The sequence below is a fragment of the Eublepharis macularius genome, chromosome 1, assembly GCF_028583425.1.
Source record: "Eublepharis macularius isolate TG4126 chromosome 1, MPM_Emac_v1.0, whole genome shotgun sequence".
In the NCBI taxonomy this organism is placed as follows: domain Eukaryota; kingdom Metazoa; phylum Chordata; class Lepidosauria; order Squamata; family Eublepharidae; genus Eublepharis; species Eublepharis macularius.
In genome coordinates this window covers 224,868,389-224,883,532 of record NC_072790.1, presented here as the reverse complement: position 1 = coordinate 224,883,532, position 15,144 = coordinate 224,868,389, and the positions used below count along the sequence as shown (strand labels likewise).

Genomic DNA, 15,144 nt, shown 5'->3' with positions numbered 1-15,144 from the left:
CTACGCTGCGGAATTAAACGCCGAGCTGGTCAGAGAGGCAAAAGCTTTATTTGAGGAAGTTACATACTTGAGGGAAAGGGGGAGAGATAGATCCTAGCTATCTGACTACATCTTGCAGAGAGAGAGAAGAAGTGTGGCAGGAGAGAGAAGAAGCAGGATATTGCCCTGTTTAGCCCAATAGGAGACAAGACAAGGAAATGACCCCCAGGAAACAAGAGAGGTGCTACTCTCACTGTCCTAACTAAGTGATCCTTGCTGCCCCCTGCGTGGTAGGCTCTTCTTACTTCTTGCTGCTGCAGTACACCAGACATTGTTATTTCTAACACAAATCTCCAGGAATTTCCCAACTTGGAGCTGGCAACCCTACATCCAATCCACATTTTTCTCCCACCCTTCCATCAAGGAGCTCAGAGTGGCATATGTGGTCCCCTTTTCCTCACTTTTTTCTTACAACATCCCTGTGAAGAAGGTTAGGCTAGAGAGTCATTGCAGACTTTTCGTGCCTGTGTTTTTTGCAGAGTTCATATATGTTTGTTATATACCCTTATTTATTCATTTATATCAAGCCTCTTTCCCCAGTGAGGACCCAATGCAGGTTACACAGTTCTCCACTATTTTATTCTCACAACAACCCTGTGAGGTAGGTTAAGCTGAGAGTGTGTGACCGGCCTTGTATTACACAGCAAGCTTCCATGGCAGAGTGGAGATTTGAACCTGTGTCTCCCAGATCCTCATTCAACACTCTAATGGCTCGCTCACTTCCTACCTTCAAATCCTCCAGTCGTTCCATCACTGAGGCATTTGGATTTTTTTTCTCTTTGGCTTGAGTGTATGGGTTAATCTATCAAGCTCATTCAAATTGGCATCAGACGATTTAATTATCTTTATCAAGCTTGTTCAGAGCTGGAACTGACCCAGTAGAAATTGTATTTCTTTCATTCTTAGTGGTAAGTTAAGATAACAGTATTGGATTTAAGCGGCTGTCTGTAGAAGGTGCCAAGGAAGATTTTAAATTTAAATGCACTCCCTGATCGAGTGCTTGTGGGTGGGGTTCAGGACTAAGGTTGCCGGGTCTCAGGATTTGGCCCTGAGGCTCAGGTTTGGGGACCCATGGTCAGGGCAGCAAGCTGAAATCCCAGGGCTAATTGCTACCACACACACTCGGCAGCCTCATTTAAGATTTTTATAGCTCTGCAACAAAAGGGCTAGAGACTTTATTTTTAAGAATGAAAGTTGGGAACTAGGAGGAGATTGTGGCAACAGATCATTAATGTGTTCATTATCCAGCAATCACCAATTTTTATAAAAGGTCTCACCAGTCCTTTTTTGGCCAGATCCAGGGACACTGGGAAAGCCCAGCTGCTGTTCCAGGCCTCTGCCTGGTGAGTCAGCCCTTCCCCTTATTCCTGGGCCTTGTTCTCAGAGTTGGGACTTCTCCCTATTGTCCCTCGATATGTGGTCAAGTTGGAATCCCTAGGTAAAAGTTTAGTCCTTCAATGTTTGTGCCCATCCGAGAAAAGTGAACAAAGTGAAGAGAGCTTCTGTCTTGAGAATTTATAATTTCCTTTCAGCAGGGTTTTTTTTCTGGGAAAAGAGGTGGCGGAACTCTCAAGAGGGAAATGAGGAAGAAACACATGGGATTCTTTGAAATCATATTATTTTCAAGCACTATTGCTGAGTATTTTCAAGAGGTGCTGGAACTCCGTTCCCCCGCGTTCCCCCTGAAAAAAAGCCCGTCTGTATGTCCCCTTCTGGGGTCAGTTCTGATGCTGCTTGTTTTAAGAGGTTTAGTACAGGAAGAAAAGAACACTGAATTGAGTTGTTATTGCTGTGGTTCGGTTTGGAAGTAGTGGAAGAGAATTCAGGGCAGGGGAAGTCCGGTAATCAGGACTACGCAACCCAGGCTGTTTATGAAAATTGTGACCCATTTGGTCATATCCAGAGAAGAAGGAGAGAGTGAATGTGTTTGTATTTTGGATTCCTTTAGCACACAATGAACTTACTGATTTCGAAGGTCTCTCCTGTAATTCAGATGTGACTTTTGTATTTCAGTCTCCAAAATCTAGTGGGGAGTGAAGGTTCTAGGGCTGAGTCAGGTTCAGATTTAAAGCCAGGATGTGGGGCCAATCCTTAGTTTAAGTGCTCAGAAACCCCATACAGCTGAGCCTGCGCTCGCCCCCCCTCACTGTCACAATCTTCAGAAATTGTCATAGCCTGTTGGGGGAAAATGACTAAGTGTCACCTGATGCTGCTGACAGCTGTTGCCTGGTCCTCTCCATCACTGGGACAAAAATGGCAGCTGGGATGCCATCGGGGGTCACGTGACTTAGGCCTCCTGCTAAAAATAGCCATGTGGACTTAGAGGCCTTGACAGCCAGCAGTGGCGCAAGCATTGGAGAGGCAGACGGAACCAACTAGAGTGGGACAGGCCCAAGGAGGAAGACAAGCAAGTCTGAGTGGACAGAAATAACTTAGAGGAGTGAGGAAAGTCACCTGAGGTAGGCCAAGAAAACCGCACATAGAGAAGCCAGGGTGGTAGAAAGAGGAAGGTGACCAAGTGGGAAGAAGCTGAGTATAGAGCGAGGGGCGAAAGACTGAGAGAGGGAGAGACAAACAGGATCCGGGCAAACCTGAGGGTCGGCCACGTCCACGGAACTTGTTGGAGTGTGTGGTGGGGGCATCGCTGGTGCTGCGGGGATGAACTTTGCCGTGGGCTTCAAGCCGATGCTGGGGACCTCGCAGAGCATGGACAATCTGGAGAAGCAGCTCATCTGCCCCATCTGCCTGGAGATGTTCACCAAGCCTGTTGTGATCCTGCCCTGCCAGCACAACCTGTGCCGTAAATGTGCCAATGACATCTTCCAGGTGAGAGAAAGTGAGCGTGTGCCCCTGTTCCTAGCCAAAGGAGGCCCATGATGCGAGGAACATAGGTGCGGCTGCCAGGGCAGCACTTCCTAAAGAACAAAAAACAAAATACCTTTTATTAGGGCCAAGCTTTTTTCCTCCTCTTGCTTTCCTTTTTCTTCTGCTTCCCCCCTTTTGAAGCCTGCCTTTTGTAAAATGTCCAGTAGAATTGGCTGAAGTGACTGTGTAGGTTTAATTCCTGAGGAGCTACATCACAGAGCCACTGTTAATGTGGTTGTGTTGGACTAGGATCTGGAAGGCCCAGGTCTGTGTCCCTAGTTGGCCATGGAAGCTCACTGGATGGCTTGCCAGGCACTTTCAGCCACCTCACAGGGCTGTTGTGAGGATAAAACTGATGAAGAGAGAATTATGTTTGTTATAAGCCATGATGGGGTCCCCACTTGGCAGAAAAGTGGTTGATAAAGATCTAGATCGATAACAAATACTTGCAGTTGGAAGGAGGGTTGCTAATGTTCACTAAGGTATTCACTAAGGTTCACTAAGGTATTCACTAATGTTCACTAAGGTGAATTGAACAACGTAAAACATGAGCAGGGGCCTTGAAAAATTCTCCATCAACAGTTAGCACCTGAATAGCAGACAGAACTGGTTCTATGGTTAGTTGTCTTTCTAATTAAAGTAATTATACATACATTTGCATCTCTGCATGCAAATTAGCACATGCAAATATTGTGTCAATATTGTTCCCTTATTTTTCTTTTGTCTTTTAAAAAAAAGGTTTCTTCTCTTTTTTGTCATTTGTAGTGGTCAACTCAGATGGACTTTATTGTAATAGTTATACCCTTTCCCCACTGCCAAGGAAATCTTTTTTAGTTTTACCTCTCCATCAACATACTTGGTTCTTTAGACAGGATGATAAGCAGAACAAAAGAGGCTCTTCCCAAGGAGCTTATCAGCTAAATTTCACCCCTGGGGAGATGTCAAGGGGATCTAAAAAGTGAGAAGCAAGCACAAAGGGGCAAAGAACTGAGAAAGGTTCGAAAACGGGGGCGGGGGGGGGGGGAGAGAGAGGGATGGCATTGTGAGCATGTTCAGAATAAGAGCTCCAAGCAACAACGTTCTGGCTCATGCTGATCTGGCAGGACAACAAAGCTGCTCTTGCTGCAAGGTTATTGGCAGAACCAAATAATCTGCATAATAATAATAATGTGCTATCAAGTTGCAGTCGACTAACGGAGACCCCCTCATGGAGTTTTCAAGGCAAGAGAGAAACTGAGGTGGTTTGCCATTACCGGTCTCTGCTTAGCGACCCTTCTCTTCCTTGGTGGTTTCAACCCGGGCTGATCCTGCTTAGCTTCCAAGCTCTAACTAGCTTGGGCTACTCTGGGCTATTCAGGCTGCTAAATTGACTTTATGCAACTATTTAAAAAGAAGAAACTTCTCCTTCTGGGCCAGCTATTTAAGTGCACAGGGTCTGGTCATTATAACTGATAAGATGCCTACTTTTTTTTTCCTCTTCAACTCATGCCCTATTTAAGGAAGATAATCCAGAAAGGGGAGGGGCACCCTGACCTGGATACCCCAGGTGAGCCTGATCTTGGCAGGTTTCAGAAGCTAAGCGGGGTTGGGCTTGGTTAGTAACTGGATGGGTGACCTCCAATGAAGACCAGGTTTGCAGAGGTAGGCAATGGCAAACCTCCTTTGTTCGTCTATTGCCTTGAAAACCCTGCCAGAGGTCACCATAAGTCAGCTATGATTTGAGGTATTCTCCACCACCATCTAGAGAGGGGGAAAGAAATAAAAGATTGGAGGGAGTCACAACGGAGGGGGGGCAGCAGCTGAAAAATTCTTCAAATCTAGGAGAGGAATTGTGGATGGTATGTTAAGGTTCCATGGTGGTTATTTACAAGGAATTCTCTATTTTTTCACTGCAGTTGCTACTGTTCAGGGAGTGGGGGGATGAAGGCCAGATAATCTCAGCTAAGTGTACAGCCTTCCTCCAACAGAAGAGGCTCTTCCTCCTTTAAGGCCTAAGGGAAACCTACAAATCCCAGTTCATTCTTTCTGGGTTCCCAGTAACTGCTCTGAGCGGGGCTCTTTCCTCAAAAGCTGATGCCAAGTGCTGTAGGCCATCCAGAGGTAGCCATGTTAGACTACTGCAGAGAAATAAAGTAATACAATATTGCTTTCTATATGGGGCTCCCTCTTAAAACAGTCCAGAAACTTCAATTGGTCCAAAAAGCAGCCGTCAAGCTATTGGCATGGGTTGGTTACACGCGTCTTATTACCCCTGTCCTGAGAGATCTGTACTGGTTATCCATCTGTCTCTGGGCTCAGTTCAAAGTGCTGTTTTTTTTTACCTTTAAGGCCCTAAATGTCTTGGGACCAGGGTACCTCAAGGACTGGCTCCTTCCATCCTATCCTGCCTTCAGAGGTGGTGCTGATGGCGACTACGGACAGGACAAGGCATTTTCTGTTGTGGCACCTCGCCTCTGGAATGCCCTCCCCCTTGAGTCTCACCTGGTGCCCTCTTCACTTTCTTTTAGGCACCAGACCAAAACCATATCTTTTTACCCAGGCTTTAATTAGAAGTTTTAGCTCACCAGTTTTTTAATGGTCTGTTTCTGTTTTATGGATGGTTTTTATGCTCTTTATAGCCAATGACTTGCTTTTAATATTGTGACATGGTGGCAGCATAGAAATATCCTAAATAAACAAAAAAAACAAAAGAGAGAGACACCAAGGAGGAATTTAAAAACTGAAATTTATTCCAGCATGAGCTTTTTTGACTCCGAGTTCGCTTCTGCAGATGCATAAGGGATTAGCAAATCCTTCATTACAAATAACGCACAAGGAAACATTAGATTGCTCTGGCTGATGGCAATCTGTTGTGTTCTTAGAACAGAACAGGAAAGCTTGCGGGTGAAACAGTTCTAATTAAATGCCTGCTGAGGAGTCTGGGAAGCATTTCCATGGGAGTTATTCCATGCCTAGACAGCGCCACCTAGAGGCCCAAGGGACAGGGGGGGGAAATAAATAAGAAAGCGCAAACCCAAGATTGTTCTCCTCCTGGCAAGGATAGATCAGGGTAGCCTGATCTCCTCAGATCTCGGAAGCTGAGCAAGGTTGGCCCTGGTTAGTCCAGGATCTCTATACAATGGCAAACCACCTCTCTTCATCTTTTGCCTTGAAAGCCTTATGGGGTTGCCAGCTGCTAGTTGGGAGAGGACGAGCTGTGATTCAGTGGTAGTGCACCTTCCTTTAAAGGATGTCTGGAAGTAGGCACGGGGAAAGACCTTTCTCTGCCAAAGACTCTGGAGAGAGGGTTCTAAGCTAAATGGAACAATGGTCTGGGTCGATAGATGAAGGCTGCATCCTGCACTCTGCTCAGCTAAACCCAGACAAGAAGCCTCCATCTGGAGAAAGTGCAAACTTAGCTGAGATCATTGGTAGGATCCCACCCTATATGTACACAGTGTACAATGAGGCCTGTGAAACCCCCTCCTCCCAGGTGGTGTGGGATCTTCTCATAAGAACATAAGGCCATCCAGTCCAGCACTTTGTTTCATACAGAGGTCCACTCAGTGGCCCCCAGAAGGCCTTTAGGTAGATCAAAAAGGCCAATTACCCCCCCCCCTCTCTCACTCACACACACTCACACACAGAGTACAACCACTCTATCCCAACTTCTCAGATCAGAAATGTTGACAGCTTTAGGCACAGGGCGAGGGGATATCTTTGAAATCTGAATGCTAAATATCTAGAACATTAAATCTGAAAACATATTTGTACTGAGGTGTGTTCGTGAGAAAGAAAGATCGGCATAAACGACCCTGAAAGGAAAATAAGGTGTTATTCTAACATTTCTGTTCTAGCTCTGCATCGTGCATATTTATTTATTCATGGAAACAAACAGGAGGCCTGTAGCACTTAAAAAATTATTCTAGCGTAAGCTTTTGTGGGACCCTCTTTAACCAGAAAGGTTTTTGCTAGCATAAAAACTTGATAGTCTTTAAGGCGCTACAAGGCTTCTATTTTATTTTTTTCTGAAACAGACTAACACAACTGTCTCTCTTAATATATGCTTGTAATTCCTCCTCATTAGTAGAGCCCCTTTCTATCATCCATGTCCAAGGCAGCTTTTCTGTTTAAAAGGATCTTAAGTAAGGAAGCAGGGAAAATATTCTCTCTACCTGAGACCTTATTTTATTTGTTATTTATTTATTTTATTTATGTCGTTTATAGTCCACCTTTTTCACCGAGACTCAAGGCGGATTACACAGTGTGAAATCAGTGCAGTCAGTATCAATGACATTTCCATAAACAATGCCATAGGGTAAATAAATACAAGTTTACAAAGACATAGCGTTAGCTTGGAGAGTTGCTGCAACTCAGGGCCAAGCTACACATGACGAATGACACTTGAACGGCAAGTGTATTTCTCCCTGTTCACTTGCCCTCCACTCAATCCACTTGCCGTTCAAGTGTCATTCGTCATGTGTAGCTTGGCCCTCAGAGGAGATAGGCTAAATGGCAATCTAACGTGGTATAAGACAACTTCCTGTGCCCAGGTAAGCTCTCTTAGCACTCTTGTTCATCAACCTCAGAATTAAAAAAAGAGCTTTTTCCTGTTGCCTCCAAGCTTATAACATATCCTAATTAAAGGACTTGAGCCAACGGATGTCAGATGGTTTGTCTCTGGGGCACTAGGCTTGCATGCAAAGTATTGTGATACCCATTATTACAATTTGTTCACTTCATACAATTTATCCTGCTCCTATTCCCAAGAGCTCAGGACAGTGTGTATCAATTTCCCCCCTCCACTTAATCCTCACAACAACCCTGCGGGGCAGGCTAGGCTGAAAGAGAATGATTGGCCCAAGATCATGGCAGAGTGAGGTTTCGAACCTGGGCCTTAGTCCTCCTAACTGCCTTGTTATGCTGGACCTCAGAAGGCACGCTAAAGACTTGCTTGGCAAGGTAACAGCAACAGGAAGCCAGGGGTGGTGGCATTTCTGTGTCATGTGCCATCCCCAGGTACATTCCTGGCTGGCTTCTATATGATTGTGAGGGATGCCCACACTAAGAGCAATCAAGGAACCTGTGGCTGCGTTAGAGAGCAAGAGCTGGCATCTAAAGTCTCCCTCATGCCCATGCCAGTGCTTGTACCGGCGGAACCTGAATTTCCTTTGTACTGTATCTTAACCATTCTGATGCCACACACATTGTGCTGATCAAGGTGTTTCTACACTGGGTTCTCTTTGAATATGAAGGATGCAAAAGGCATTGTTGTTCAGGCTGGCGTGTGAAGATTGCCAGAGTAATGGCAGGAGATTCTACTTGAGCACATAGAGTGCCCCCTTTTGTCTGGCAGTTTTCCATGGATTATTGGGGCCTATGTTGTCTGAATGGCAAGTTATACACTCAAAAAGGGTGGTCTGTGGGGCTGAGTTCTTGGGATCCCTCCCCATTAGTTTCCTTGGGGGAAAGGGCTTTCTTGCGAGGGAAGTAGCACCAAAGAGGTGGATGTTTGTGACAGATTGAATGGGATGTGTCAGTCATGGAGAAATGAGTCGGAGCTGCCCATATTGCGAAATCTGAGAGGAGGGGACTGTTCCCTGTTATGGATCCCCCCCCCAAAAAACCTCTCCATACTGGGAGAGGTTTGGGGGTTTATTTAGACTGGGGAAGAGGGTTAACTCACAGCCATGGCCCTAGTTCAACTTTCCTCTTTTCCTCCCACCGTAGATGCTTTTATACAACAGAAACATTGAAAGAGTCATGGATGTCGCATGTCTGTTTAGCTGGGTCCTAAAATTGGGATGATGGGAGTCCATGAGTGAGAAGGTTTGCCATAGACTGTTGCCAAGTGAAGCTTCTGGTCCCTCTGGCTCAGAACTGCTGCAGGGCTTGGGGACCTCTTTGGACAGTGCCTCCCCCAGTTGGAGACAAACAGATCCAAATCTTGGGAATTTATTAACTGATGCCTTTCTGCTAAATGTCTTGGGAACTTCAGCAGGCGGCTGATGCAATTGGCCCCAGGGTGCCACTTTTGCCAATTGGAGCCTGTACAGCTCCATTTACCTGGCTGGTAATACTGGTGTGGCAGGGATGGTAGCTGGAGAGTAAATGGAAGAACACCTGGAACGGTTCAACTGAACACAGGCCAGACCTCCCCAAACGCATTGTCTGATACTGTGTAAACTGCCTTGAGTCTCAGTGAGAAAGGCAGACTATCAATAACGTGAATAAATAAACGGGGGGTGGGGGTGGGGGTGCTGGCAATGAAGCATCCTTCCTTTTCTGATACTTTTATTGGACCAAAAGACAGAAGTGCGACTGGTGAGGGGAGGGCCTGACTCAGGAAATGGGTTAACTCCCGTTCTATATAGAGCTGCACTTTGTCTAAAGGAGCAGGCTAGTAGCTTGGGGGTGCTGCTGGACTCGGGGCTCTTGTTGGATAAGCAGGTGGCAGCTGTTGCCCGGATGCCTTTCCCCAGCTTTGGATGGTGAGCCAGTTGTGGCTTCCCATGGGCAGGAATGATCTTGCCACTGTACTATATGCCCTAGTAACATCTAGATTAGATTACTGTAATGTGCTGTACATGGGGCTGCCCAGGCAGACTGGTCAGAAACTACAGCTGGTACAGGATACTGAGGTGCTGGCAATTCAACTTTAAGGCCCCATGTTTCTTGGGACCAGCATATCTCAAGGACTACCTTCTCCCACATGTATCTACCCATTCAGTCATCTTTGGAGGCCCTGCTTCGGGGGGCCCTGCCATATGAGGCTAGACAATTGGCAACCTAAGAAAGGGCCTTCTCAGTTGTGGTACCAAAACTTTGGAACTCTCCCCCCCACCGCCCACCCCAAGGAGATTTGTCTGTCCTTCTCTGTTCCTGTCTTTTGCCAGTGGGTAATGATGACTTTTTTGTTTTGTTTGGCATATCCTCGATAACTGTTACTGGCGCTCCTCCCTGTTCTTTGTATTGGGTGCTTGTTTTATTGAATTTCTTTTACATTTTTTTAATGTTTTACTGTTCGCTACCTTGACGACCCTATTTGGGTAAGAAAGGCAGCATACAAATGTTCTGAAATAAATCAATATGGCCCCAAGATACTCAATGTTGACTCCTCTGACTGGCAGCAGCTCCCCAGCATCTCAGGCAGTGGAAGGTCTTTTCCAATATCCAGGGCTTTTTTTCAGCTGGAACGCGGGGGAACGGAGTTCCAGAACCTCTTGAAAATGGTCACATGGCTGGTGGCCCCGCCCCCTGATCTCCAGACAGAGGGGAGTTTAGATTGCCCTCCGCACCATGGTTGGGAGGGCAATCTAAACTGTATGGAGGATCAGGGGGTGGGGCCACCGGCCATGTGACCATTTTCTCCAAGGGCAACCAACTGAGTTCCACCACCTCTTTTCCCAGGAAAAAAGCCCTGCCAATATCTATTTGAAATCTTTTAAGTGGAGATGCTGCCAGGGATTGGTCCCGGAGCCTTCTGCAAACAGAGCACCTCGTGCGGCTCTGTCCCGGAGCCACATGGCCTTTTCTCCAAAATATGGATAGTCAGAATGCTGTATTTCAGCAGTAGATTCAGAATGGACACAAAAGAATGAACTTCCCTTTACAGAGGGTGGTGAGGATTGGGAAAATGCTTCAAGCCCCCCAAATAAGAGATACTATGGGTGAATCTTTTCTCTTCCTGAATGCAGGCTGCACACTTCTGTTGTGATTATAAAGAGATCCTTGATCTCTACTTTATTTGTATCAAGGAGTGAGGGAAGGTGCAGCTTCTTAGTGCTTTTACATGGAATTAGAGACATTTGAGTGATCTCAGCTCCTGAATCAGCAGTTCTCTTTCACAGAGGGATATCTGAAGTTCTTCTTCATCTCTCATCTATGGCTTCTTATCTACTTTGGCACTGTGTCTGTCCGTGTTGGACAGGACAAAACCTTAATCTCTGCCTCTGTCTTGGGAGCTCAGCTGAGAGTGCTTTGTGTATTGAATAAATGAAATATCCTCCCCTTCTATAATGTACAACCAAAGTGCTGCCTCTTGTACTTGTTGCGGGGGGGGGGAGGGCAAACCATAACCCTCTGTGCCCCCTGCCCCCGCTCCCCTCTCAAATGGTGCAATGATTGATGAAAGTCAGAAGTGCTGTGGCATGAAAAAGGTCTGGCAGGATTATTGACTTTGGTAAGAGTTCCAAGCAGGGGTCATTTCATAGAAAAAGAGCTGGAGGAACTTATTAGCATAACTCATTAGCATATGTCACGCCCCTTGCCACCACCAGAAGTGTCATTAGCATAACTGATTTGCATATGCCACACCACTGACATCACCTATCCTGGCTGTTTTGGACCCAATCTTGGCCATTCAGGGCCGAAATTGGGCCCAAAAAGGGGCTGAAAATGGCAGAAAAGGGGCCCAAAATGGTCAGGATCAGGCCGCTGTTGAGTAGGAGAGTGATCCACCACCCATCAGAGGCCCAATCCAGACCGTTTCAGCCCCAATCCCGTCTGAAATGGGCCCAAAACAGCCGAGAGTCAAGTGGGCGGGGCCACCTGACATGTGACCTCTTTGGGGAACTGCCGGAACTGCGTTCCAGCGCGTTCCCCCTCAAAATGAGCCCAGGTTCTAAGTGTTCTGGTTGGATGATGCCCCTTTCAGGCATGTATCTGCCAAGTCTCTCTCCCCACACCTTTGTTTTCCCTTCTGCTTCCTGAGAAAATGAAACTAGCCAGCAAAATTCTGGATCGAAAGGCTAGTATCAATTATGTATTGATATTTTATTGTTTTATGATTTTAAACTGTTATTTATTGTATTTATTTCTTATATATTTTTTGAAACTGTGGTGTTATGATGTTGTGAACCACCCTGAGCCCACTTGTGGGGAGGGTGGGATATAAATCCAACAAATAAATAAATATAAATAAATTACTTAGTGTCAAAAATAATGTCAAGCATTTCAGATATTTACAAGTTGGCTTTATTTGGGTGAATATTGATTAGAAAATTTGCAGCTGCACGTCCCTGCCAGGAGTAGGGTGCTCAGCGCGGCTGTTATCCCCTTGATGGACCAAGGCACGGGTGGGGGTGCTTCTTGATCCACAACTGCACAGTGACAAGGAGTGCTTTGCCTGGCTAGGCCTAGTGTCCACTTCGTGGGTAACAAAAACCTAGCCCCTGCAATACATTCTTCAGTAACTTCCCAACTGGATTCCTGTATTGTGAGGCTGCCTCTAAGGGAACTAGATCCAGAGGAGTTAGCCATGTTAGTCTGTAGTAGCAAAATAATAATAATAATAATAACATTCAATTTATATACCACCCTTCAGGATGACTTAACACCCACTCAGAGTGGTTTACAAAGTATGTTACTATTATCCCGGCAACAAAACACCCTGTGTGAGGTGGGTGGGGCTGGGAGAGCTCCAGAGAACTGTGACTAGCCCAAGGTCACCCAGTTGTCTTCAAGGGGAGGAGTGAGGAATCAAACCTGGTTCTCCAGATTAGAGGCCTGCGCTCTTAACCACTACACCAAACTGGCTCTCGTAAATAGTAAAGAATCCAGTTGCACCTTTAAGACTAACCAACTTTATTGTAGCATAAGCTTTCGAGAGCTACAGCTCTTTTCATCAGATGCATCTGACGAAGAGAGCTGTGGCTCTCAAAAGCTTATGCTACAATAAAGTTGGTTAGTCTTAAAGGTGTTACTGGACTCTAAGGGAACTGTAAGTGCACCTTTCAACGGCTAACGCTAAGGACCAGGCTGGTTCAAGGTATTTTGTTGCTCCAAGTAAGGCACATCCATCTCTTTCTGGGCTTACTGGAGGGATTTGGTGCGTCTCTGGCTGTTGGTGGCATGGACTCAAGAAGGGGTGCCAGCCTCCTCTTTGTGCCACTCCAAACAGTGGTGGCTTGGATGGGGAACATGTTCTGAAGATTTTTTCTGGGTTGGTGCTGAATGACCTGGTAAATTCTGAAGTGACCTGGAGCCACAGTCTCTGACATATCTCCTCCTCCATAGAACCTCCTGTACGCCTGAAGATTTCTTGGGAACCATTTAGTATATTCCTCATCTTGGAATATGTAGATAGTGGAGCTCTGGTGTAAGGCTGGGGAATTGCTGCTTTTGAGGTTTTGGTTAGCTGTCTGTTTTGTTTAGCGAGCAGGCTGTATTTTTAACCCGACTGTATCTCTTTACTGCATAACCTGTTTTCTGGGCTTGTTGCTGGGCTGAGATACTAGCATAAATCAATATTAGCAAGCCTCTTAGTATGCAAATTGAGCCCCAATAATCATGGTGTGATTTGGGCCACATTGGAGGGAGAAGCTGGTCCATGCTTAATCGCCATGCACCCCCAGATTATTCCTTCGGGAGATCACATCAACAAGCAAGACTCAACCAGAATATCTTATGAAAAAACATTGCATTACTTGCTGTTAACATAAACAGGCTAGTAATATGTGCACCATAATATTTCTGCACTCACATCTATATCCCAGTCTTTTTTCAATATATTTGTTGATTCACGTCATTTATGCTCTGCCTTTCTCAAAGACCCTAGGCAGATTACAAAAAAATTAAAAATAAAACTAATTTAATATGATTTAAACATCCTAAACATTTCCATAAACATTAAAACTACAAAATAATTCCTTTGGTCCACTCTACATAATGAGCCTACAGTGGGTGCCTCCCTGACCTCAGGCAGCAGGTGATTGTACCTGTTTGCAGGGTGGCACCTTTAAAAATGGCTTACTTGAAGGAGAGAAGCTGCCTCACAGAACATATTGGGAAAGGCAGGCTGGCTGATATGTGGGCCGAAGGCCATGAAGGCCTTTATAGGTAATAAGCAGCACCTTGAACATAAACTAATCAGTAACGGGTGGATGGACTAGAATTGGTGAAATAGGCACCTTTCTACCTAGCTACTGATAGATGCTGAGAGGGCAGTGTCTGTGCTCCCCATTTTATTTTCACAATAACCCTGTGGGTTAGGTTGTGACAGGCTCTAGATCACCCTTCCTCCTTTATGCCCATTTGCTAAAGGGGCTGCAGGACTCTTAGCCACACACCAGGTGCACTTTGCCTGGTGGTCCCACAAGTAGCCAGGATTTGACTCCTTCTCATATCCATTGCATGGGGTGAAGAGGAACAGGGCTGGCAAGAGCAGATAAGTGGCCTCACGCAAACTGGACCATAACCAGGAATGGCCCTGATCCTGCTTCGAGAAGGACAGGCCCATTCAGATATTTTAGGTGGCTTGCCATATTGGTCTGCAGTAGAAGAGCAAGATCTGACCCAATAGCACCTTAGAGACCAACTAGATTTGGGCAGTGGTAAGCTCAAGTCCTCAAAGATGGAGACCTCAGTGTCCATGCCTTTTCTCTCCCTCCCTTCCAGGCCTCCAACCCTCTGTGGCAATCGCGGGGCTCCACTTCAGTGTCCTCCGGCGGTCGATTCCGATGCCCCTCTTGCCGCCATGAAGTGGTGCTGGACCGACATGGAGTGTATGGCCTGCAGCGCAACCTTTTGGTGGAAAATATAATTGATATCTACAAGCAAGAATCCTCTCGGTAAGTGGGGAGGGGGGCTTTGAGGCCTATTTTAAAATAGTGCCAGTCAGTGGCCTAATCTCTGAGCAGGGCAGATCTTCACCTGACTGTCTTCAAAGCACAAGAGTCAACAACCCACCATTTCCTTTTATCTGACTCATTCGTTTTTTGCATAAACCCGGAAGATAAGTATTCAGCCTCCACCCATTGCCACAGGATATTCTCTCACTAGGGCTGCAAACTCTGGATTAGGAAATTCCTGGATATTTGGAGTGGTCTGATTTTCTCCATGGGAACTGATCTCTGTTATCTGGAAATCAATTGCTGGGGATTGCCAGCTCTGGGTTGAGAAATTTGGGTCTGTTTGGGGAAGAGAGGGACTTCAGCAGGGTATAAAGCCATAGAGGCCACCCCCCAAAGGGATGTGCTAAAAGGAATGACAGGATAGCCCACTGGAAATAATGAGAGATGCTTGAATGCTCATTGGAGATAATGGGAGCTAAGAATGCTAATTTACTTGCATGGGCTCCATTGAAATGCAATCCCTAAAGTGGAATGATAGTCCCTGTGAGTAGCAGATATGTTCTTGGACTGTAATGACAACCCCCAAAGTGGAATCACAGCTCCTCGGAACGGAATCTGTGCTCTGGGACTGGAATGACAGGTTGCAGAGTGGAATGTCAGCCCTTGGGAGTAGTAGAAGCATTCTTGG

At 46.0% G+C, this 15,144-nt stretch overlaps 1 protein-coding gene across 2 annotated transcripts in view; it reads left to right on the top strand.

The window, feature by feature from the left end:
- The first annotated feature begins 2,390 nt into the window (after positions 1 to 2,390).
- Positions 2,391 to 15,144, top strand: part of TRIM54 (tripartite motif containing 54) — a 31,075-nt gene continuing 18,321 nt past the window's right edge. For both annotated transcript variants that reach the window (XM_054995880.1, XM_054995871.1), the window contains exons 1-2: positions 2,391 to 2,865; positions 14,281 to 14,453. In XM_054995880.1, the coding sequence (XP_054851855.1) occupies positions 2,698 to 2,865; positions 14,281 to 14,453 (341 nt within the window). In that variant the 5' untranslated portion in view covers positions 2,391 to 2,697. The remainder of the gene's footprint in view (positions 2,866 to 14,280; positions 14,454 to 15,144) is intronic.